The 22303-nt window shown below is 57.3% G+C and overlaps 1 protein-coding gene across 47 annotated transcripts in view; it reads right to left on the bottom strand.

Annotated features, from left to right (window-relative positions):
- Positions 1–804: 804 nt before the first annotated feature.
- Positions 805–22303, bottom strand: part of DAB2IP (DAB2 interacting protein) — a 194427-nt gene continuing 172928 nt past the window's right edge. For 12 of the 47 annotated variants that reach the window (XM_070596144.1, XM_070596183.1, XM_070596142.1 and 9 more), the window contains 8 exons: positions 20099–20335; positions 18234–18435; positions 16058–16236; positions 13145–14033; positions 12245–12397; positions 9749–9942; positions 4888–4975; positions 805–4005 (listed from right to left, as the gene is read on the bottom strand). In XM_070596144.1, the coding sequence (XP_070452245.1) occupies positions 3838–4005; positions 4888–4975; positions 9749–9942; positions 12245–12397; positions 13145–14033; positions 16058–16236; positions 18234–18435; positions 20099–20335 (2110 nt within the window). In that variant the 3' untranslated portion in view covers positions 805–3837. The remainder of the gene's footprint in view (positions 4006–4887; positions 4976–9748; positions 9943–12244; positions 12398–13144; positions 14034–16057; positions 16237–18233; positions 18436–20098; positions 20336–22303) is intronic. The other 35 variants (XM_070596169.1, XM_008527024.2, XM_070596148.1 and 32 more) reach the window with 7 other exon arrangements.

The following is a 22303-nucleotide window of genomic DNA, read 5'->3' as shown; positions in this document are numbered from 1 at the left end:
AGTGTCAAGGGAGGGGTTGAGGAGGGAGATGACAGGGTCTAGGCGGGTGGGGAAGGCAGTAAAGGCGCAAGGGGCCTGGGGACCATCTGGGGCGCAGATGGATGGGGAGGGCCTGACGGGGGTGAAAGCCTGATGCCTGCCATTACAGACAACAGATGATGCTTCTCTAAGAGGTGGGAGGTGAGGACAGCCAAGGGTGTGGCCCCAGGGGTGGCTGGTGAAGTGGAAGGCGGGGTCCTCAGAGGAGACTAGAGGTTGAGAACGCCCGGAGAGGCCAGGGTGCTGGGCAGGTGGCTGCAGTCAGCCAGGCTGAGGGGGGGTGTTGGGGAGGGGTGCAGTGAGAGGAGCGACGGGGCAGGCAGGGACGGCAGGGCAGGGCAGGGAGGGCAAGGCAGGGCAGGGCAGGGCAGGGCAGGGCAGGCGTGGGGAATTCACATTTCCTAATGGCTGAGCCTCCGGGAACAGAGGTTTGGGGAGCAGGATGCAGCCCCAGCTCCTTCCACAGAACCACACAAGTCTGGAGCTATCCCTGGGCTCAGACAAGGGGCCCTGGGGAGTCAGGCTGGGGAGCGTGGACAGTGGCATACAGCTCCCTTGCACCCCAGGCCTGGGGGACAATCCCAGGTCGCTCAGTGAGCTGAAATCACCACTACCACTGGCTTCAGGGGTCTCCCCTGCCCACAACTGCCACCAGCATGAACCAAATGCTGGGGTCCCTTGGTAAAGGACAATATCGGCCCACGACTCCAGGGTGACCCCTGGAAAATCTCCTGAGACACAGCTGAATGGAGAGGCGAGTCAGGCTTAAAATAGCTAAATAAATCTTTAATATTTCTAATTGCAAATGTACAGAAATTGCACAGCCACACAGTCTTAGAACACCAACGACTTTCTCTGTACATTATTACATAGTTAAAAGTCCTGGCTGGAGGGAGGAGCTCCAGCCAAGACTCCACCGTTTGCATTTTCTCCTTTTCACATACTTACAAAAGGGGAGGAGGGAGGCGGTGCGGGGGCTGGGGCGGCTTTGGGCCGAGTGTGTAGAAAAGAGGAGCTGTTTCCCTGGACTGTCTGCCTTCCGCAAACGGACGGGGTGGAGGAGAGAGGTGTACCCGGGGCAGGTGCTCTGTAGGGTGGGGGGCACTGGAGCTCTGCCCTTGGTTCCCCACGCCCCTTTCTGGGCAGTCGGAAAAGAGTCTTCCCTTTAGGAAGTTTGGCAGTTTCCTTCACCCGAAACATAGAAGATTAGCAAAAAAGTCAGGCCTCGCGTGTCAGCAGGGGAGGGAGAGCCTCCTCCAGCAGAGTCTGGGCCTGGGGCCCGGGGGCCTCGGTCTTCCCCGAGCAAGGACTGCCCTCCCTCACTCCCCACCCCGGGCCCTCTGCCAACCAGCTCTGCGGCAGGCAGCGTCCAACACCAGGACACGGGTTCTCTGCGGCCCCAGCAGGAGGAGCCCCCCTTTGCTGGCCCAGTCAGGGCACATGTCCTCATCACCCCCACCCAGACAGCACACTGCAAAGCCAACAAATAAATGCCACGGGCAGGGAAAAAACCCCAACACCCAAATCCCAAACCTCTTCCTCCTGCCCAATACTGTTCTCTAGATTAAAAAATAAAATAAAAACCATCGGAGAGCAGCGGTCCCGGGCAGCCCTCGGCAGCACCAGGACGAAAGGATTATGTACATCCATTAGGTGAAATAGGTACATTACAGTCAAACACCAAGAACATTTACAAAAATCATCAGACTTGCAAGTCAGATAAAAATCTGTGAAGAGTCTGTACACTTTTACAGTTTTTGCACTAGGTAAATAAGGCTCTCGGCCTGAGAGCTCACAACCCGCGCCAAGGGCGCCAGCACTGGCCACCGCGCTGGCCTACTGCGCCCTGCTGTCCAGGCCCTGGGACCCTCCCCCTGTATTGCTAAGAGGTGCTCAGTCCGAGGTCACTCTAAGAGGCATCGGTGGGAGGGGGTAGAGGGAGGAGGGGAGGGCTCATTGGGCAGTGGGGGTGCGAGACTGAACCAGAGGACATCACGGGGGCCAGGCCCTGCCTGTGAGGCCAGGAGCGGGGACAGGGCCTCAGCCCCACAGCCTTCCTTCCTGAGGTCTGTGACCCCTGATGGTCCCCTCTCCCCACCAGCATGTCTCCGGCCTAAGTGAGCTACAGGTTTCATCTCAGAGCCCCCTCCCAGAGCACAGGCCCAGGACGGGTGCAGTGGGGTCTGGGCCACACCCCCTCACCCCTCCTGGTGGGTTCTGGGGCAAGTCAGGCCCTGGCAGCATGTCTCCAGCCCCAGGGGCAGGAGGTGCTCAGAGGTCTTTCCAAGGGTCTCCTCAGCTGGCTGAGGCTGAGGCTGAGGCTGAGGGGTGGCTCCTGACTCACCCAGCTCTGCTCCACCGTGGGGCAAACGCCCAGCTCTTGCCCCAGATCACCAGGGCCGGGGCTGGGAACAGGGAGGAACGAGAGAGACCCAGGCTCCTGCCCACCTGTGTCCCGCGAGGGGCGGCGGGAGGGCTGAAAAGCTACACAACAGCCTAGAGCTGAGGAAAACCAGCCCCAGCTGTGGGTGTGCCCCCCCTGTCTGCAGCGCCTGGGTCCTCGGCTGGGCCGGGAAGGGTGAGGAGGCCGCCGCACGCACGGGGCCTGGTGCAGGCCGCTGCTGTCTTGGAGAGGGAGCAAGTCTAACATCCTCCAGGGCCGCTATTTCCCATGCAGTGCGCACGCTCAATTTAAAAGGCCCCTGTGTTCCAGCAAGCGAGCAAGCGGGCTTTTGTTTCTAATGCATACTGTGAAAGGAAAAAAAGTCACAGTTATCCACCTTCTCAGGGCCTGCAGGCGTTAGAATTTTCTTAACCCATCAATCAGGAAAGATCAGCCTTTCTCTCAGGGTGAGCACCAAGGTGGCCGCTCCCTGGAGGGCCACTGTCCCCTGGCTCCCTAGCCCCAGGAGAGCGGAGGCACCACGTGCAGTGCCCTCTGGGCCTACTCTGCCCAGATCTCTGGTTCGGGGAGCCCCAGAGCATTGGCCTGGGCTGTGGGGCAAGCGAGGGAGGCTCTGGATCCTCCCCGCAGGTGCGAGAGCCCAGAAGAAAGAGCCTCTTTTGGTGGAACGAGTAGGAAAGGGAGGGAGGGAGGGGAAAGGCAGGAACTTTGGGGACAGGGTGACTCCTTGGTTCCTCACAGCCAGGAGGGGTCTCCGGCAGGCTATACGCGGTGGCAGGTGTGCAGGGTGGAGACGGGCAGGGGCTACGGAACTCTGGCAGCTCCATCCTCCCCACCCTCCCCACGCCTGCTGACCAACCTGTCAGCTCCTGGAACCGAGGGGCAGGTCCCACAGGGCAGGGGCCTGGCTGCCAGGGAGTCCTGGGCCCCTGAGGAGGTGAGGGAAGCCACAGGGGCAGGCCCCTGGCTCTTTAACCCTCCACCTCTCCGGACAGCTCCCTCCCTAGGGAGGGTGTGGGGGTACATGCACCTGGCCAGCTCAAGGAGGAAAGGTGACATGCACCAAATTCAAGAACCAACAGAGACAAATCTTGGCAGGCCCCCTGTTCCCACCAGGCTGTCCCCACTCCCCAGCGTGCAGTCTCTTTGGCCTGCACCGAACACGCTCCTTGGGCTGGAAGAGAGGGGAGCGGGCTCGCGCAGTGTCAGTCTCTCGCGGCTCCCTCTGTGGCCGCCTCTCGGACCGCGGGTGGAGGGAAGGGGGCGGCCGCCTGGCCTCTTGCCCCCTGTGCTGGGGCTGCGACTGTGGGGGCGCTCCTCCCCAGGCCGAGACCCTGCCCTGGGCCACCACAGTCCTCCCTCTCCTTGGGCAGGCTCCTCCCTCCTCGGGCAGGTTAACAATTGCTGCTGTTTCTGAACTCGCCGTTCTCAGTAATCTGCAATTTGGTGGGGTTGGTGGGGGAGATGCCGTTACGGGCTTGCATGCTGTACCTCTCTTTCAGCTGGGTCAGGGCACTCATGAGGCGGGCGTTGGCGGCATCCAGTGAGGCGATGCGCTTCTCCTGTGGACAAAGAGGGTGTTAGCCTGAGGTCACGGGCTGGGCTCCTGGGCCAGATGGGGACCGTGCAGGGCAAGGGACCTCCCTGGGGCTGTGCACACCTACAAGAAGGAGGGGGCGGAAGGTGGCCTGCAGGAGACGCAGGATGACAGGAGCGCACAGCGTGCAAAGCGTGGGAAAGGCATCAAGGCTGTGGAGCAGCGGGCGTGCTGGGGAGCAGACGGCCTCGCCATGGGAGACCAAGACCTCCTGAGTCTGCCTTCCTAACATCTTGACCACATCGCCTGCTTCTCGTCCCGAACAGAACAGCTCTAGTGCTGTCCTCTGTCAGCCACCCTAGGCCCCGAGGGCAGGTGCTGATGTGCATGTGCAACACACAGAGGTCACAGCTCCTGGTGAGTCTGTGCACTTACAGCCTGAGCAAGGCCCGACCCTATTCCTGGGTGGGTGAGAGGAAAACGCACAGCCTTGGGTGAAGGAGATTGGAGGCTAGTCTCTTACATGTCTCCCCTCTCAACACAGGAAGCCACAGCTCTGAACAAGAGCCCCCCCTGCTTCCTCTGCCCAGCCTGCTGTCACCCCCAGTCTTCCTCATTCTCCTCCCAGTAGCTTCCACTCTTTGGTCAGTACCCCTGGTGAAAGGCAATACCCACCATGTTGTCCCAGCGGGGGGGAGTTGCCCCACCTCTTTCACAGCTTGTTCTAGCAAGCTTGTGGTCCACTGAGACCCTCAAGTCTGACTTCTCAGAGCAGAGATCCTGGTTTCCTATTCCTTCTCAGCTTGTGCAGTGGGGTATGATGGAGGACATGGAAAAGCCAAAGTCACGCCCTCTTATCCTAAGTCCTTTGACACCTGTGGCTGACCAAAGGGCCAGAGCCCCCCACCTGGGCATCGATGATCTTCTGTTTGGAGTCTACAGCTGCTTGCATCTCCGCATGGTCCTTCTTTAGCTCCTCCTCCACTGACATCAACCTGCGACCAGAGACAAGGACAGTCAGGCTGGCACTTGAGGAAGCAGGTGAGGGGGTGGGTGTGGGGACTGGTAGGAACAAGCCATCCCACCTGCACAGAGGACATACGAGGACAGCCCCTCTGTGGGCCATAGACTCACCTCCCGCACATGCCTGTGACAGAGCCCTCTAGCTGGCCCCTACCTGACAGGGGCTGGGCCTGCTCCTTCCTTACACTTCGCCTGCCCCAAATTCTGTCCCCAAATCCCCAGACGCCCCAGGGCTGCCCCTCTCCTGATGTTCTTCCAGGAGCCAAGGGGGTAGGAGTGGGTGTTGGACGCCCCAGAGCCAGGCAGGTGGTCTAATGTCATAGGACTCATGGTATGGGTGGGAAGACGAAGGGCCTGAAGGGCTCTAGAACTTTCTCCACCCACTGTGTTCACCAAGGCTGTGCTGGGCACTCGAGGTAACGAGATGAAGGAGTGTAGTCCTCCCCCTCATGGAATTCACAGGGCAGCAGGGACACAGACAAACAGTAGCTACGCCCTGCACGGGAAGCTCAGCGACCAAGGGAACAGAGAGCAGGAAGTAGCTGACTATCCCGGAGACGGGGGAGTTGGTGGTGCACACAATGAACTGGACGTTAGAAGGGCAAGTCAGGTCTGCAGGTGGGGTAGTGAGCAGAGCAGATGGAAGCACCTTCTGCAGGAGCTCAGAGCTAAGGCAGGCGTGGGTCTGTCATGGGCTGCTCCTTCCCTGAGACCCTTCCTGGCCACATCTTACTTGTCTCTCATGCACCTGTCAATGGCTGTTAATCGCTCCCCCCTTCCAACTTTCTTCCGTTAACTTCCACATCCCACACTGTCCGGGTTCGCCTCCGCTTTGCAGACACCTTGTCCTGTCTGCCCCTAGGACGCCAGGGCTCCACAGGCCTCTGCTTCAGCCCTCCGTTCTTCTCCCTCTACACACTCTTCTCACACAAGCTCATCTACTCCCAAGGCTTCATTTCAGTCTCTACCTGCACAACTTCTCCAGCCCAGCACAGCAGTCCCCTATCCCCTGGGCGAGCACCTGGCCTGTTTCACAGTAGATGCACAGGCAGGTCAGCGGTGCTGGGGAGGGATGCACGGGGCTGTCGTGAGAAGTCAGTGGCTCAGGGGTCAGGGAGCACTGATCAGGAGGTAGGGGTGTGGGGCCACCCCAAGGGGGATTCCGTGTCATAGGACGGGAAGTCACTGAGCAAACAAAGCCTGTAAGGTGGAGGAGGGGAGGGATGGGGAGGAAGGCCCTCAGGTGGTCTCAACCAGAAGGGAGATTACACTCGGGGAGAGACTTCTGTTTCCAGCTACAGTGTGACAGCAGAGACTGGATTTACCCTCCTGCCATTAAAAAAAAAAAAAACCAAACTAGAAAACCAAACAAAGTATATGAAACAAGGGTTTCCAGACACCAAACAACAGGCAGTGCAGTGACTCCCGAGAGAAGGGACCATGAGGGGAGCCCTGCTCACTGTCTGGAGAGTCCAGGCTGAAGAAAAGGAGGGATGCGATGTTACAGAGTGGAGGAGATGCTCGAGGGCAGGGAGGCAAAGGGGCTGGGACTCTCGGGGCAGTGCCAGAGAGGAGGAAGATGCAGACAGAACTCCACATATCTCCTGAGGGGTCCCCTTGGGTCTTTGGCCAAGGGCTGGTCTGCACGCCTGTGAGAAAAGAGCCAGGCCAGGAAGCTCCACTGGGAAGGAGCACTCAAGACAACCCAGGAATAAACAGCTCACGTTCCTTCCAGACAGAGTGGAAAGACGTGCTAACAGGGGCATCAAGCAGAATGCCCAGAAGGAAACTGCCTCAGCAGGGGAGCCAGAGCAGGCCCAGACCGAAGGTCGCCCAGGACTCACTCCAACAGAGCTGAGAAGTAAGCCTCAAAGGAGGCAGACTGACCCCACGTAACATCATTGTGTTCCAGAACAAAGCTCCAAATACTTAAAGGAACACAAAACGTCCAGCACCTACGTCAAATTCACAACGTCTGGAATCCAACCAAAAAATCCCTAGCATGCAGAGAAGGAGGAAAATATAACCCATAACTAGGAAGAAAGTTAATCAACAAAAAGAGGCTCAGAAATGTCACAGATGATAGAATTAGTAGACAAGGACATTAAAACAAATAAATATATTCCACATGTTCAAGAAAATAGAAGAAAGCATGAGCATGAGAAGAGAAACGGACAGAATTTAAACCAAACTGCAAGTCTAGAGGCGAAAAATATATCTGACATGAAAAAAATACTAGACAGGATTAATAGCAGACTAGACATTGAAGAAGTGATTAGTCAACTCAAAGACACAGTAATAAAAATTACCCAAAACACAGAAAAACAAAAGAGAAAAAGGAAAGAAGAGCGCATCAGTGGGGACAATACAGAGCAGCATAACATATGTGCAATGGGGGGGGGGTCCCAGAAAACAGACTGGGCAGGTGGGACTAGATAACCACAGATCTGAGAGCTCAACAAACCCAAGAAATATGAAGAAAATCACACCCAGCACATCATAATCAAACTGTTGGCAATCAGCGATAAAAATATAAATCTTAAAAACAGCGAGAAAAAAAGGTACACTAAGTACAGATGACAAAAACAATGAGAGTCCCCACTATTACAGCCAGAGTGAGGGCCGAATCGGTGTGGCTATCTGCCACACCATACAAACAGTTCCGCTATAGCACCAGGGTTGAATAGTTACAACCAAAACCCTACAGCCCAAAAGCTTAAAATATTTATTATCTGCCCCTTTACAGAAAGTTCTCAACCCCTGTCCTAAAGCCACAACAGAGATATAGCTAATATGCCAATAAAGAAGACAAAATGGAATCATAAAAAGTACTCAATCCAAAAGAGGGCAGGAAAAAAGGGAACAAAACAGATGGTACAAATAGAAAACAAGTAACAAGATAATAGGTATAAACATAAATTATACTGACAACTATATTAAATGTAAATGGTCTAAACACTCCGATAAAAAGGCAGAAGCTGTTGGATTAGATAAAAAGCAAGAACCAATAATAAGGTGTCTGTAAAAGAAACTCACTTTCTATAGAGACATAGATGGGTTAACAGTATAAGGATGGAAAAGGATATACCTGGCTAACACTAATCAAAATAAAGTTGGGGCAGCTGTATTAATATCAAGCAAAATAGATTTCAGAGCAAGGAATATTATGACAGCCAAAGGAGATTTTATAATAATAAGGAGGTCAGTTCACCAACAGTACGCAACAATCCTAAATGTGTGTGCATCTGGGAATGGCGTTTCAGTGTAAAGCAAAAACCAACAGAAATGAAAGGGGAAACAGACAAATCCATGATTATGATTAGAAACTTCAATATCTTTTTCTCAATAAGTGACAGAACAACAGTAAACAAGTAGACAAAAAACCATAAGGATATAGAAGACTTCAACAACGCTATCCACCAAATTGAGCTAACCGACATTTCTGTTAGGGAGCAAACATACCACGATTGGCTAAAAATACATGTTAAGTGAGCCACTGAACTCAGGAGAGCATGCACCCCTCAGAGAATAGACACAAAGAGGAGGAGGTGGTTAGGTTGAAAAGTACTTCTCTTCTTGAAAGCACACAGACGAGCTGAGCCAAGATCAGAGCTGGCGTCAAGTGAACAGTGGGTTGCTAGTCACCCTGGTTAAAAGCCCTCTGCTCATGCTAACCATTTTACAATGAAAAAGCACACAGGTAAATGAAGCAAACAATATTTAGGCGCAGAGAAACAGGTGGTCTAAATAGGAGGCATTTGGGAAGGGTTTTTGCAGGGAACAAAGCATGAGGCCAGGTCCAGGAGTGTCCCGGCTCCCGTACACCTGCTAATCTATGCTGCTGATGAGCTCTTGTACCACATACACGAACAAGCTGTAAATCCACTGTCTCCTCTTTACCTGATATTACTGTCGTAAGGAAGTAAACTCCAGGACTGGGACCCTTGGGGTTGGCCTGGACACTACACCTTGAGCAAACTCCCTGCCTGCCGATACTGATGAGGGTGTGCCCACTGGAGCCATAGGGAGTCGGGGCAGGGGAGGGGGGATCAAGACAGGACATGATATAAGCCATCAATAAAGACGAGAGTCAGCATTAAAGCCAACGATCCCCCTGGAAATCTTTCCCAGATAATCCACAGGCACCTTAAAATTCAACATATCCAAAACTGCCATCGTCATTCTCCTCCCTCCCCACCCAAAGCGCTCCTCTTCCAAATTCCCCAGCTCAGTAACTGATACCACGACACACCGAGATGCTCTTGGTAGAAATCTGGGGGTTATTCTGCCTCCTTCCTCCCTCTCACCTCCCACCGTCACCCACTAAATGTATCTGACCGTTCATTCCTACTTCTGCCCTGCATCACGTCCTCACTGTCTTTCCTGGCACCCCCAATACAGCTTCTATACTCCCCTGAGTGCTTACCAAGAAAACATGACTCCCTACAAGGCCACAGCCCCTCCGTGAGCTGGCCTTGGCTGATCTCACTTCTGCCATGCCCAACTTTGCATTCTGCCATCAACATACACTGCACCGTGTGGGGCTCCCCACACTCCAGGCCACCTCCTACCTCCAGGCCTGTGCCACACTGTCCCCACTGCCTGGGATGCTCTCTTCCGTCCTCTCTCCACAATGGCTCATCCCACAGCTGATCAGCCCCTGCCTCAATCAGGAGGGCAGTGGACAGGTCTGCCCCTTCTGTGCACGTGGGGCCAGGACTGGGTCCAGAGCAGGCCGCCCTCACCTGCTGATGATGCCCTTCATCTGGATGTCCTTGTCTTCCTGCTGCCGCCGTAGCCGCTCCTCACCCTCCTCGAGCCGTGCCTGGTACTCCAGCACCAGCTTCTGCGTCGTCTCCTCCTGGCACTTGAACAGGGTCTCATACTCCTCCAGCTTCTTGGTGGAGATTCGCAACTTGTCCTGCAGCACTGCCAGGTCCTGCCAAGAGGGCAGCGTGCCGTGGGCACAGCACCCAGGACAAGAGAGCACAGCCTCATGAGCCCGAGCAGGAGCGCAGGGTGGCAGGGAGCCCAGCTCGGAATGCCCAGGGGCCATCGCCATCCCAGCCCACTTCACACAGCGAGGAGACGCCCAAGGAGCCCAGACGGAGGGGACCGAGGTCTCTCCCCGATCCGGGGCTCTCCCCACTCCACTCTCCTGCTCTCCAGCCTGACCTTACAGCTATGAGGGGGATGAAGACTCAAACCCAGATCTCATGAGTAAGGGTTTAACCAGGGCCTTGGGCTTCTCATAACAAACGTAGGTTAACAGCACCTTTGGATATATTAAGGAGATGTGACAGTGCCCTGAGAGGAGGGGGCTCCACCGGAGGGGAAACTGAGGCCCAGAAGATGAGGTGACCCAGTCACACAGACAGGGACCGACCAGTGGGGCAAGACCGCAGCCGCCCAGGCTCTATTTGACCCTGAAGCCAGGGCGGTGGCACAGGGAAGCAGGGGAGAGAGAGGTTCAAGGCAGGGTGGTTCTGGGCTTTCAGGAGCTGAGTCAGCCCTGCACGCTCAGCCTTTGGGGAGAGGGGGGATGTGTGAAGTGGCAAGAGAAGCAGCGAGCTGGAAAGCTGGGCAGGCTGGACAGAGGGGCAAGGCAGAGTCGACACCAGCATCAAGGAGCTGGGGGCCAGGGGCCGTGAGAACACAGGGACTGAGGGAGGCAGGAAGAGCCTCGCCTTGAGTCTTGGCCTCAGGAGCCCAATTCACTCATCAGCAAAGGACCACCCAAAGGTCAGGAGGCAGCAGATCCAGAGACTGGTAAGGACCCAGCCCCACCCCAAATCTGATCCCCTGAGGCAAGGCTGGACCCATAGGAGAGCCTAGCTCCAGGAGAAGTGGCCCATCACAGACTTCCTCAGCTGCCCAGAGAAGGGCAGAGAGGGGCAGGGAGGGCCCTCCCTGATAGGCAGGACCAGGTCTCTAGGGAGCTCAACGGAACAAAGGCCTCCTGGATTTGCCCGTGAGCGTTGTTAGCAGCAAAGAGGGTGAGAGAAGCAGCCACTCACTAGCTCAGCCAAGGAACAATGAGGAAAAGGGACACCCCAGCTGCAGCCTGACCCCTGCAATTGTTCGGGCAATCCCTGCAATTCGCAAAGGGAATCTGAGTCTCAGAAAGGTGCAGAGCCTGGCCCTGGGTTCAGGCAGGGAGCCTGGGGGAGGGGAGCCTGGCCCTCCTTGCTCCCCAGCCTAACTCTGGCTCTTGGAGCACGGCGCCCCATGTCCCCTGGTCCCCTTCACGTAATTATGGTGAAAGCGGGTGGATGCAGTAGACCAAGGGGATGGTGGGGGGTGGCAGAATGCGGCATGGGCATGGACCTCACTCTGGGCAGGGGGAGGGAAAGCTGCACCCTGACTCCATGCCTTTGCTGGAGTGGCTGCTACAGGCTCTCCTGGGGCCAAGAGGGGGATACCCGTGTAAGTGGCAGATGTGGCTGCTGTTCTGGGGGGCCTCGCATGGGGTCTTGTGTCTACCTGGGCTTTGGCCTCCAGAAGGAGACAAGAACCAGCCATACAGATCCAGGGCAGCTGCCACAACAAGTGGGAGAATTCTAGAGGACAGAAGGACCCCACTGTGCCCCCAAAAACTAGACATGTAAGGTGGGCTGGGATGTGGATATTTTAGAATGTCCAACTTTTTTTCCCCTGGGGGAAGAAAACATCTCAGTAGCAACTTGACCTCCCCTCTCGCCCGCCCAGCTGGCTCCTTCTCTCCCAGGCCCTGGTGGTGACCGGGGCTGGGACAGAGCCGGGCCATGGGAGCACAGACCCAGAGGGGCGGGGGCCTGGCTGGGGTAGGCTCTCCCAGCCATCTCAGGGACCCACTGCCTCTCTGCCTCCACGCATGAGGCTCCCCAGGTGTCCGTGTGCCTCTTGGGCACCCCTGGCCCTCAAGTCTCAGATGCTCAGGAGCTTGGCTGCCTGGTCACTCGGGGAAGGGGCCTCCCAGAGGTCTGATGACCAGGTCCCAGGAGTCTGGACTCAGTATAATTCCCAACTGAGTCTCAGGTGCAGCCCGCACAGGAAACGTCAGGTCTAAGCTAAACCCCTTTTGCTGCCCTTCTTCCAGATGCCACTGTTCGCTGTCCTCACATGGGACTGGAGGCTGAGAGGGGACTGGCCGCTGGCAGAACAAGCAGCGCCCCTCAGCCAGGGATCTCGGGGTGAGAACCCTGCCAGCTGCCGCAGGGAGGCAGCCCCACCCTGCCCCCACTGCCAGGGTCAAGCTTTACCTTTTCTGCTTGGCTGAGCTCCTCCTTACTCCTTAGCCTATCCCTGTGGGGGGGATCTGGGCCCAGGCCCTCGTCTTCTAACAACTGCGCGTTCATGGTCAAAAGCCAAGCAGCCGTGCGGTCCAGGGCATTGGGGCTCACAGGTGAAGGGCCCTATAATGAAACACAGCTGTGAGGGGCTGGAGGGAGGCAGAGGGGAGGGGGCGGGGAGCGGCACCAGATGAGCCACGGGGACAAGTGTCTCAGAGGCAGGGTAGGGAGGGGACCTTCAGTTGACCAGGCACCTGCCCACGCAGCCCTGACAGAGGGGACCCCATCTCTCAGAGGCAGCCGGAAGCAGGCAAGAGCTGGGAGGCCTGGTGAGTGCTGCTCTCTGCTGCCCAGGCGAGGGCGGGCGGGCTCAGCCCCTGCAGGCTGGGCGTTCAACCCAAAGCACGCCCGTTCCACGTGCTGCGTGAAGCCCCTGGTGACAGGAGACGCCCATGCACTGCAGCCACGGAGCCCTGAAGGCCAGCTCAGCCTGTGAGAGCACTCCAGGGAGAGGGGCCTGGGGGCCTGTGAGGACAGGTCGAATCCTACCCTGGGTAGGGCTTTAACAGGCTTGCAACTGGAGATGGGTGGACCCCTCCCTCATCCTCCCTGACCGCAGCTGTTCCTGGGGAAACTGGCAGAAACCTTAAGGCAGCAGTGTCCCTGCTTCCCAGGATTCAGGCAGGGGCCAGTGGGGCCCGGGAGGAGGGGAGGGGTAGTGTGTGTGGCAGGTTGGTGGGAGGGGCTGAATGTGGCCTCGTTCAGCATGGGATGGAGCTGGGTACAGCTGAAATGATGGGGAGGAGCAGCATGACGGGGTATGACGGTCCCCCAGGCCCGAGAGCCTGGCCTCCGACCGGCAGCACTGACCTGCTTGTGCACCGCACGAGGCTTCAGCTCAGGGCTATCGCCCTTGGAGGAGGAGGACTGTTGCCGCAGCCGGGCTCCAGGGCCAGCCCAATCAGGCGAGGCCGATGCCAGGGTTCCGCTTGAGGGCCGTGGGTACTGCAGGGTGCTCAGCAGGGTGGGTGGCGTCCGGCCACGCGGGGCAGGAGGTGGTGGAGGCGGCGGGGGTGGTGGCTGGTCGATCCTTCGCTGGGGACCAGCGCTGTTCTGCCTTGGCACCGTGGGCTGCCCGGCCTTTTCAGTCAGCGACATCTGCCGCCGTGCCAGCTCCCCAGGCCGCCGCCCAAGCTCCTCGGCAGCACTGCTGAAACTTCCCAGCTTGGCAGCAGCCGCCAACTCCTCACTGTTGCTGTGGGAGCTCAGGGAGCTGTGACCCTCAGAGCCTGAGTCGCCAAGGCCACGGGGCGACAGCGGCAGGCCAGCCGCCATCTGGTACACGGGGTTCTGGAAGGAGAGTGGTGCCAACAGCTGGGGCCGGCCTGGTGCGCCTTCGGAGGTACCCGGCGTGGTTGGCGTCTGGCCTGCCCGCCGGACGGTGGCCAGCCCTGCCAGGCTCACTGGGGCTGCCCGGGCTGGCCACCCAGCCACCAGCTGAGTTGCAGGTGTCTGCCCGTCGGTGGTGAGGGCGTCAGGGCCCGCCGGGGAGCCCGCCTCCCCGTCCAGCGTGCGGGCGTCTTGGAGGTCCACCATGGATAGGCTCTTGCCACCGTTGGCCATCTGAAGATCGGGCTCGTTGGCTTCCGAATAACTCGAGCTGCGGGCAGGTGAGGGCTGGACCCCGGAGGACCTTGTGACAAAAAACAAGTCCTTGTTTTCGGGGGTTGGAGACGGTAACCGGGTGAAATCTATCAGACTGCAGGGAGACAAGCACACACAGGGAAAGAAGGGGGAAGAGAAGAACTGTGAATGCAGCCAAGGCGGGTCCAAACCGAGAGCCCCGCCAACCTGCCGGGACCGGTGGCCTGAGCCAGGGCTGGGGGAAGAGAGGGGAGGCAGGGGAGGGGAGGGAGGCAGGGGAGGTGCTGGGGCAGCAAGAGTGGGAGAGGCCTGGGGGCCAGTGGCCCAGGTGCAGAAGCAAACCACGGCCCAGGCAGCTGACTCTGGCAGAGGCTACCACGGGGGCTGAGGGGCCGAGATGGCTGCTCCTGCATGGAACCTCTGCTGTAGGGGCCAGCGCTGCTAGTTCCAGACCAGGATGCCCGGCAGGCCCTATCCCCGCTCAGCTGCATCTTGAGATGATGCGTGCTAAGGCCTGAGTATGCTGGAAAATTCCCCTTAGCTAAACCCAAACCCACAACGCAGCGCTCTCTGCTATCCAAGGGTCCGGCACTGAGAAGTCCAACTTCAAAGCCGGGGGGCTCCCTCTGCCTCTTCCCTCTTGATCCTAATCAGACTGATAACCAAAGTGGAGCCTGGTGAAGCCTCCCTCCGCAGCCTCCTGCTGCCACCCCTTGTCTGACTGGCAGGCGGGGGCTGGTGTTCCTGGCAAAAACAAGGAATGAGAGGAGGATCCTCGAAGCATGACTCAGGTAGGGAGGGTCCACACCTGCAGTGGCAAGCCGCGCCCTGGCCCCTTCCCAGAAGCCAGCTCCTCGGAAGGAAGAAGGCACAACGTGCTGGGGCCAGGTGGGCTTTGGAGGGAAGGATGCGGGGGGGTGAACAGGTAGGCTGGGGCAGCAAGGACGTGGGGGTTTGACGCAGGCTTGTGACGGGGAGCTGGAGGTGGCTGAGCCTGGGATGGAGAGGAAGTGCCAAGCCACAGCTGATGGGACTTAGGTAGCGGGCTCTGGGCACTCGGGCCAAACACTTGTGGGCTGCGAAGAAGTGGACAAGGGCAGCAGGCAGAGCCAGGAGAAACCCAGAGCAGTCGTGGGCCTCGGCTGTCCCACTGCACGCCCAAGTCAGGAGGCCTCAGAACCCATGTGCCTGGCCACCTCTCAGCCAAGGTGTTGGCAGTTGTATGAATAGACCCCCAGGACTCAGAGGGACCCGAGAAGTGGCATGATGGTCTCTATAGCTCCAGCTTCCTCCTGGGCCTCAGGTCCTGCGCACCACATCTCCCCAGGTTCTTGATCTCAACACCCTCCCTCACTTAAGACCTACCACTGCCACCACCTCAGAATGAGACCCGACTCCCACCTCTGTGGCCCCAGCCTCATCCTCACTAGCTGGCCCAAGACAGCCCTGCTGGGCGAAGGGAGCAAACGAGTGGGGCATAAATGGTTCAGTATAAACGTCAAGTGTTTTAAAGGAATGTCCTCTTTTTGACATCAACATTCGAGGACATTGTGCCTCCCCCTCCATCGCATGTGTGTTTTACTTACAGGGCACTTGCCCTGGGGCTGAGGGCTCAGAGTGAGGGCTGGGCCTTAGCATCTCTCACGTTTTCTGGGGCTCCCAGGCCCAAAGCCTTGCAGAGTCACTCAAGTTCCTGCTGAAAACACACAGCCCCAAGTGCTACTTGTTGAGATTCTCATTCAGGCCCAGGAAACGCCAGGAGGACAGGTATTTTTCACACACACCCAGGTGATCGATCTGGAGGTATCTGGGAACAGTGACTGTTCTTCAACAGAACACGTTGTCTTTCTCCAGGCCTGTCTGCTAGTCCCTCTACCTAGAATGCCTTTTCCACCAATGGAAATGTGACTTCTCCTAAAAAGCTCAAAACTATAGTTCCACCTCCTCCAGGAAGCATTCTCTGATTTTTTTCCCATTGGAGGTTCACCACTCAGGGCCTGCACAACACGTTTTGAGTCTCACCCAGCTTGTTTTATAAACGCTGATGTAGGGACCACCCTCCTCAAATGAGACTGCAGATGGGCTGTGCCTTGTCTGCATGTGCACCCCACAACACCCCGCACGCCTGGCAGCTCTTACCCAGAGAGATCATTCTCGATCACCATCTTCTGCAGCCCAGCTGAGATGCTGCTGCTGCCAGAGCCAGGCGTGGAGGCCAGGTCGTTGGTCCCTGTGAGCTGCCCACTGCCCGGGGTGCTCAGTGCTGTGTGGACGTCCCTCAGAATTCGAGGCAGAGGCCCCAGTTTGGACACAATGCTCTGCAAAGACACAGCAAGGAGCAAGAGGCAGGTGTGACCTACTGGGGTGACTTGGGGAGGCCAGGTGTACTGCAGCCACTATAGTTCAAAACTGCTGAGGATTCAGTCCGAAATGCAGACCCTGCTCTCCCCCACCAGTCAGACCAAATAGGTTTGGGAGGGGGATGGGGAGCCCAGGAATCTGCCAATTGCATTTTCCCCAGCTCCCCAGATAGTTCTGGGATAGAGCGTGAGGCCCACAGGGAGAAACGCTGACCCAGTCCAAGCCTTTCACTCTAGATCATCCTACCTCAGGGCCCCCTCAATGGAGGAAAGACCACGTGGAACCCCAGAATTCTCCACACTGACACTTCCCCATCCGAGAGGCCTCTGGGGTGGCCCCTCCCACGTCACCTACTCCACAGGGCGGGCTGGGGGCTGACCTACTTTGACACCTGAGCCCCAGTGGAAACAGTCCAGGCCCAGAGTAGGCACCATCACCTGCCTGTCAGACAATAACAAATGGACAGTTAGGCAGAGGGGGGCACCCAGGCTCATGTGAACACTGCTGTCACGGTTTAGATTGATGGTGCTAAGAATCCCAGGCCACAAGCCGAGCTGGGGAAGGGGACTCTGCCAGCATTGACATATTCACTGGCTTCCACGTAGGACTTGTGCAAAAACAAAGTGTGAAAACTTGTGTAGCTGATACAGCAGAGACTTGAGAGACAGACAGAACAATTACAAATCCTTGCTACACACTGTCAGCTCTCTTGGCCGCTGCCACCGTCTGTCCTTCCTGCCTGGTTGTACAGATAGAGGATGGGAGCCGGCACAGGGGCTCAGTAAGTGGTGGCAGTTAGAGTGACTGGTGGTGGCAGCAAGTGGAGGAAGAAAGGGCCTTGGCCCTCATTTCCATTTCTCCCTCCTGTGTCTCTCACAGCCAAAGGGGTGTGGACAGAATTGAGCAGCAATGATCGTATCAGCATCTGTTTGTAGGGAAAAGCTGGACTAACCCTAGTGTCCAGCAATAGGGAGCCAGTGAAATAAACTGTGCAGTCACATGACGGACAGTCTGCAGCCATTAGAAAGGTCACAGATGCAGTGCAGTATGGACTGCTGTGGAAAGATGCCCACAACACAGGGAGTGAGAAACATACGCTGGAGTGCACACGTAAGTTCTCACATTAAGACAAAAGGAAAAGAACTCCATGTTTGTGCCTGTGCACTTACACACACACACAGATGTATCTAGAACGCTGCACAGCAGAGCACGCTGGGTGGTCACTCTAGGGAATGGGACAGGAGCAGGGAGGCCTCCCCACCCTGCTCCAGCAGTAACTGCTTTTGTAAGGCGGTCTCTGGGAGCCATAGACAGCAAAAGGTATTCCGGAAGTGGATCCTGGCAGACCAGGCCCTTGTTGGCAAGAACCTGTTCACAGCGTGGGCTGGGGAACCCCAGGCCATGGAGGGCACACACCACATGGCTGCAGCAATGTCACAGGTGTCTAAGGAATAATCTTTTCAACTCATGGTCAAGGGAAATTCTGGAAAGGCTCGCAACTTCCTGCCTGACATGTGGAGGTGCAGCATCTTCAGTCTATCGTTTTCATATCAGTGGCCTCAAAACCCAGAGCAAGGCCATTTTTGGAGAAGCGGCTAAGTCTGATCACAGTTCTCACAGGTAGGGAGTATGCCTTCACATGTGGAATCCGTCTATCCAGCGCCCGTGTGTGGAGGCACAGCCGAAGCTCCGGGACCCAGAGTGGGCTCCCCGACAAAGTGCTGGCGAGTGCATGTGGCTCTCCCCGCCAAGGAAACAGGGCCCAGAGGTCCCTGGTGCGTGCCGAAGGGCCTGGGTTGGAAGCTCAGGTTCTGGCACCCAGGCAGGGCTGCTGATGCACATCATACAGGAGAACCTTTGACCTTCAGGGTCACCCTGGAAGGAAGAGCGCCCGCAAGCTGTGTGGCGATCTTTGGTGCCCCTGGCCCCATCAGAGCCCCATGGGGACAGGTACCTGCTCCAGCTGGCTGACGGCCTCCCAGAGCAGCGAGTGCAGGCTGGAGAGCTCACGGCCCAGGTCAATGTAGCCCTCAAAGCCCGCCGTGTTGGAGATGGTCTCGGGGTTGGAGATCTCCAGCAGGAAGCGCTGCATGTTGGTCCACTCATGCTCCAGGAACTGGTTCATGAACGACATGTACTCCTCCTTGCTGCCAAACCTAGAGAGACAGCAGACGGGGTGAGCGCCCGGCAAAGGCCGGCCGCAGATAACCAGCCCTGCCTGGAAGCCCCCTAATGAGACACACCCACCTCCTCAGCTCCTATCCCTCCTCACCTACTGTGGCCAGCTCCCACGCCACGCACTCCCCCAGCCAACCAACGTGCTCTGACTCAGGACCCACTTCCGTCATGGCCAAATCCAGAGACCCTTTTCCGGACCTTTCTCACAGGATCTGGAATGTTTTGCGGCCCTTACTCCCCATTCACTGCTCGTCACAATCTCCTTCCTCTATTCCCCCAAGTTTCGATGGCCTGGAGCACAGATGATTCTTGATCCATGCTCGGCCAGGTCTCTCTGCTAACCTTTCAGACACATACATACACAAGCACCTCCCCTCATACTTAGCCTGACCATGTCATGCCATAACCCCAAACCCATGCCCTCTTCCTGTACTCCCTACCCTCAGTGGACTCCACCATCCACGACAGAGCTGAGCCAGACGCCTGGCGCAGTCAAATCCTCCAGTCCTCCCTCCCCCTCCCCACAAGCAGCAAGACCTGCTGACTTCACCTCCTAATCACCCCTTGACCTTGCAGCCACTGCCGCCTCCCACAATGCTTCTACCAGGCCCTCCTCCAGGTCTCTCAGCTGCCAGCGCTGCTCCCTCCATCCCACCTGCCCCACTGCTGTCAGGCTGACCTTTTCAGAACCCTGAACAGATAAGGGCCATCCTCTCCCTTGTCTACAGCCCTGTGGTGGCTCTCACTGCCCTGCCTGGTCCTGAAGTCCCTGCTGAACTCCTGGGCCTCATCTCCTACTTCTCTGGGCCTGGCACTTGATGATTTAGGAAGGTCACAGTGCTTCATGCGTCCAGCACGCGGCCCCCTACAGCGTGCCCTGCCTCTGCTCGTGCCCTCCTTCTGCAAGCAGATGAACGCCTCATCCAGACATGCAGCTGGGGGAGCCCACCTTCGAGGAAGCCTGTTTCCCCCTCAACAAGCTTAGGGCCCTCCTAGGAGCACGCACATCTCTATCACCGCTCTGTTGCTTATCCTACACCTCTCTCCCCTGCTCAAGTGCTGAGCTGGGAAGGGCTGGGACCAGGTGTGATGCTGAGCCCAGCACAGAGAAGGCCCCAGATCAGGGCTCCATCTACACTTTGTGAATGAGTGACAACATAAACCAGCTCTTCCGTTTCCACCTACTCACTTGAAGGTACAGCTGAAAACACGAAAGTGCTTTATGAGCACAGACATCCTTGACAGCACCGAACAAGGACAGTCTGAAACAACCCTAGTGCTCAGCTAGGGGGGGCGAGTTAGGAAATATGAACCATTCTCCCTTGAAGACCCAGTCCCCATTCATTTCAAAACCAGACCTATGAATGTTAAGGATGAGAATCCTTACGATAAAATGTTAATTCAAAACAACAAGAGGAAAAAATATCTCATCTTCTCACCTTTGAAAATTAAGGAAACACACCAAAATGGCTTGTACTCTTAGGAGGGGGAGAATGGTGTGTGGAGGGGATTTTATTTTGAAAAAAGGAGGAGGGGAAGGACTGTGGATGACAGGGACAGAAGCAGGGCCTGTTGTGCACGCCTGCTCCCGGTGGGCTCCAGCCCGCCCTGACTCTGCCCATCCAGAGACCTGGCACTCACTTGGCGAAGTTGGCCAGGTTCTGGGTCACCTTGGCGATGAGGGTGAGGGTGCGGGCAGTGCGGTCATCGGGGTACTCCTGCAGCAGGTTGAAGAGTGAGGGTGACATGATGGCCGGGCAGAGGAAGCGCAGAAACAGGGAGGCACTGATGAGCCGCTCGCTGATGTCGGGCCGGCCGCGGCTGCTGCACTCCTGCCGCCACGAGGCAAACACCTCTTTCAGCTCCCGAGGGAAGACGCTGTGTAGAGAGAGATGGTGGTGGTGGGACCAGCCATCAGACAGGGGCCAGGACCAGAGGGTGCAGAGCAGGGACCTGGTTCTGGGTCCAACAGGACCTAAGTTCCAGCCCCATTCCACCCAACAGCTGTGTGAGCTCTGCCTGCCGCCTGCGCTCTCTGAGCCTGTTTCTCCACCATCCACCATCCATCTACCATCCTTAGGGCAGGGCAGCTGGGGGAGCTGAGACCCCGCAGGGAGGGCACAGCGTAGTGAAGGCAGAGTGAGAGTTCAGCACACGGAAGGAGCAAGGACACCCAAGCTCCCGTCAGGGTGGCGGGCTCTCCACGAAGGGGCCAAGTAGGATAGGGCCCAAGCATAGAGGAGCCTGGTCTCCGTCCTAACCAGAGCCAATGGCAAGGGCCAGGCCCTGCCCACCTCCCCCACTGCTTCATCCTCCTCCCCAAACAGCAGGCATCCGGGTCTAGGGGAGAGTGAGGAGAACACAAGAGGAAGGAACCACTGCTCCTTGGCTCCCATCACTGGCTTTGAGACCTACCCCCTTCACTCCAATAACGTTACAGGAATTAGAGGTTTTCAGCAGAACTTGGAATAACCAAGAAAATGGGAATAGCCTAACCACGGGGTGAGAACACAGCTCTCCGCTTTCTAGACAGGGAGGGAAATGGAGGTGGTGACTTCCCCATGGGGACCCAGTGAGTGTGGCAGAGTTCCTGGTACCCGGCTGGGAGGCTCTCTACACTGAGCATCCCCAACCTGCCACAGCGAGGCCTTTCACCAGGCCAATGTTTAAGTGGCGTTCCTCTTTCCACCCTAAGAGATGTGCTTCCCGGTCTGGGGCAGGCTAGGACCCAGCACTTCCTGACCCAAGCCTGCGCCTGGCTCTGCCACTAGCTCAGGGTGCTTGACCCAGTGCCTGGCCCTCCCCAGGCTTCAGTTTCCTCACGCTTACATGGAGCAAGGCCTGCCCTGCTGAGCTCACAGAGCGATCTGAAGGCCATAAAGGCCCTGATCACTTTGAAAGGGTTCTGCCCAACACGCCCAGCAGGCTCTCCAGCAGTGACTGTGGCTGAACCAAGCAGGGCATGGCTGGCTGGAGAGGAAGTGAGGGCGGGTGGCCTTTAGCCCTGTCCTTGAAGTGTCCTTGAAGTGCCTGGCACAGGACTGGACAGGGGGCAGGTGAAGAGTGATGACATGTATTGATGCCTTGTCCAGAACAGAGAGGTACCTCTGGGCCTCTGATGAATGCCAGGAAGAGGAAATGGAAAGTCACCGTCCACGGATATGCTTCTCGTGTCCCACACCCAGCCCGCCCTGCAAACAGCGGGGCACAGTGAAAACAGCCTAGCCCAAGGGTGGGAAGTATGTTCCCAGAGAGTTCAAGGCCTCTGGTTGCCCCTCCACCCCTGGTGCCAGGGGTCATTTCTTGGCCCAGCCTGTGGGGCCACGCTAGCCACCAGTGAACACCTTGTGCAGCCCAGGGGCAGAGGGACCTGAGATGGAGCACACCCCCCCCGCTGGCCCTGGCCATCCCCTCTGCCCCCCTCCCAAGGCTGTCACTCACCAGCCTCTCTCTGCCTGTCCTTTAGGAGCAGCAAACCATTCCCAGGCCACCCTCTGTGCCCAGCCCTGAGCTGGGGGATCCACCTGCCCCTGGGGTGCTCCCAGCACGTGCAGAAAATGGATTCCGATACAGGTACAATCCCACCGCAATGTGATCAGGGCCATGACAGAGGATGTCCAAGAGGGGTGAGCTGACCATGTGTCTGGTGACATGAAGGAAGGCCAAAGAGGGGAGCCAGGCACAGGCCTTAAAGCAGGAAGGGAAGGAGTGTGACCAAAGAAAGGAATAAGGTAGGGCTGAGGGGTTGGGGGGTCAGGAGAGGGGCCTGGGTAGGGAAAGGGGATGCAGGTTTCGAGCTGGAGCAGAGACGGAGGAGAAAATCCAGGTAGCTCCTCCAGTATGAAA

This window comes from Equus przewalskii, chromosome 26, assembly GCF_037783145.1.
Source record: "Equus przewalskii isolate Varuska chromosome 26, EquPr2, whole genome shotgun sequence".
In the NCBI taxonomy this organism is placed as follows: Eukaryota; Metazoa; Chordata; class Mammalia; order Perissodactyla; family Equidae; genus Equus; species Equus przewalskii.
This window is presented reverse-complemented; position numbering and strand designations above follow the sequence as displayed.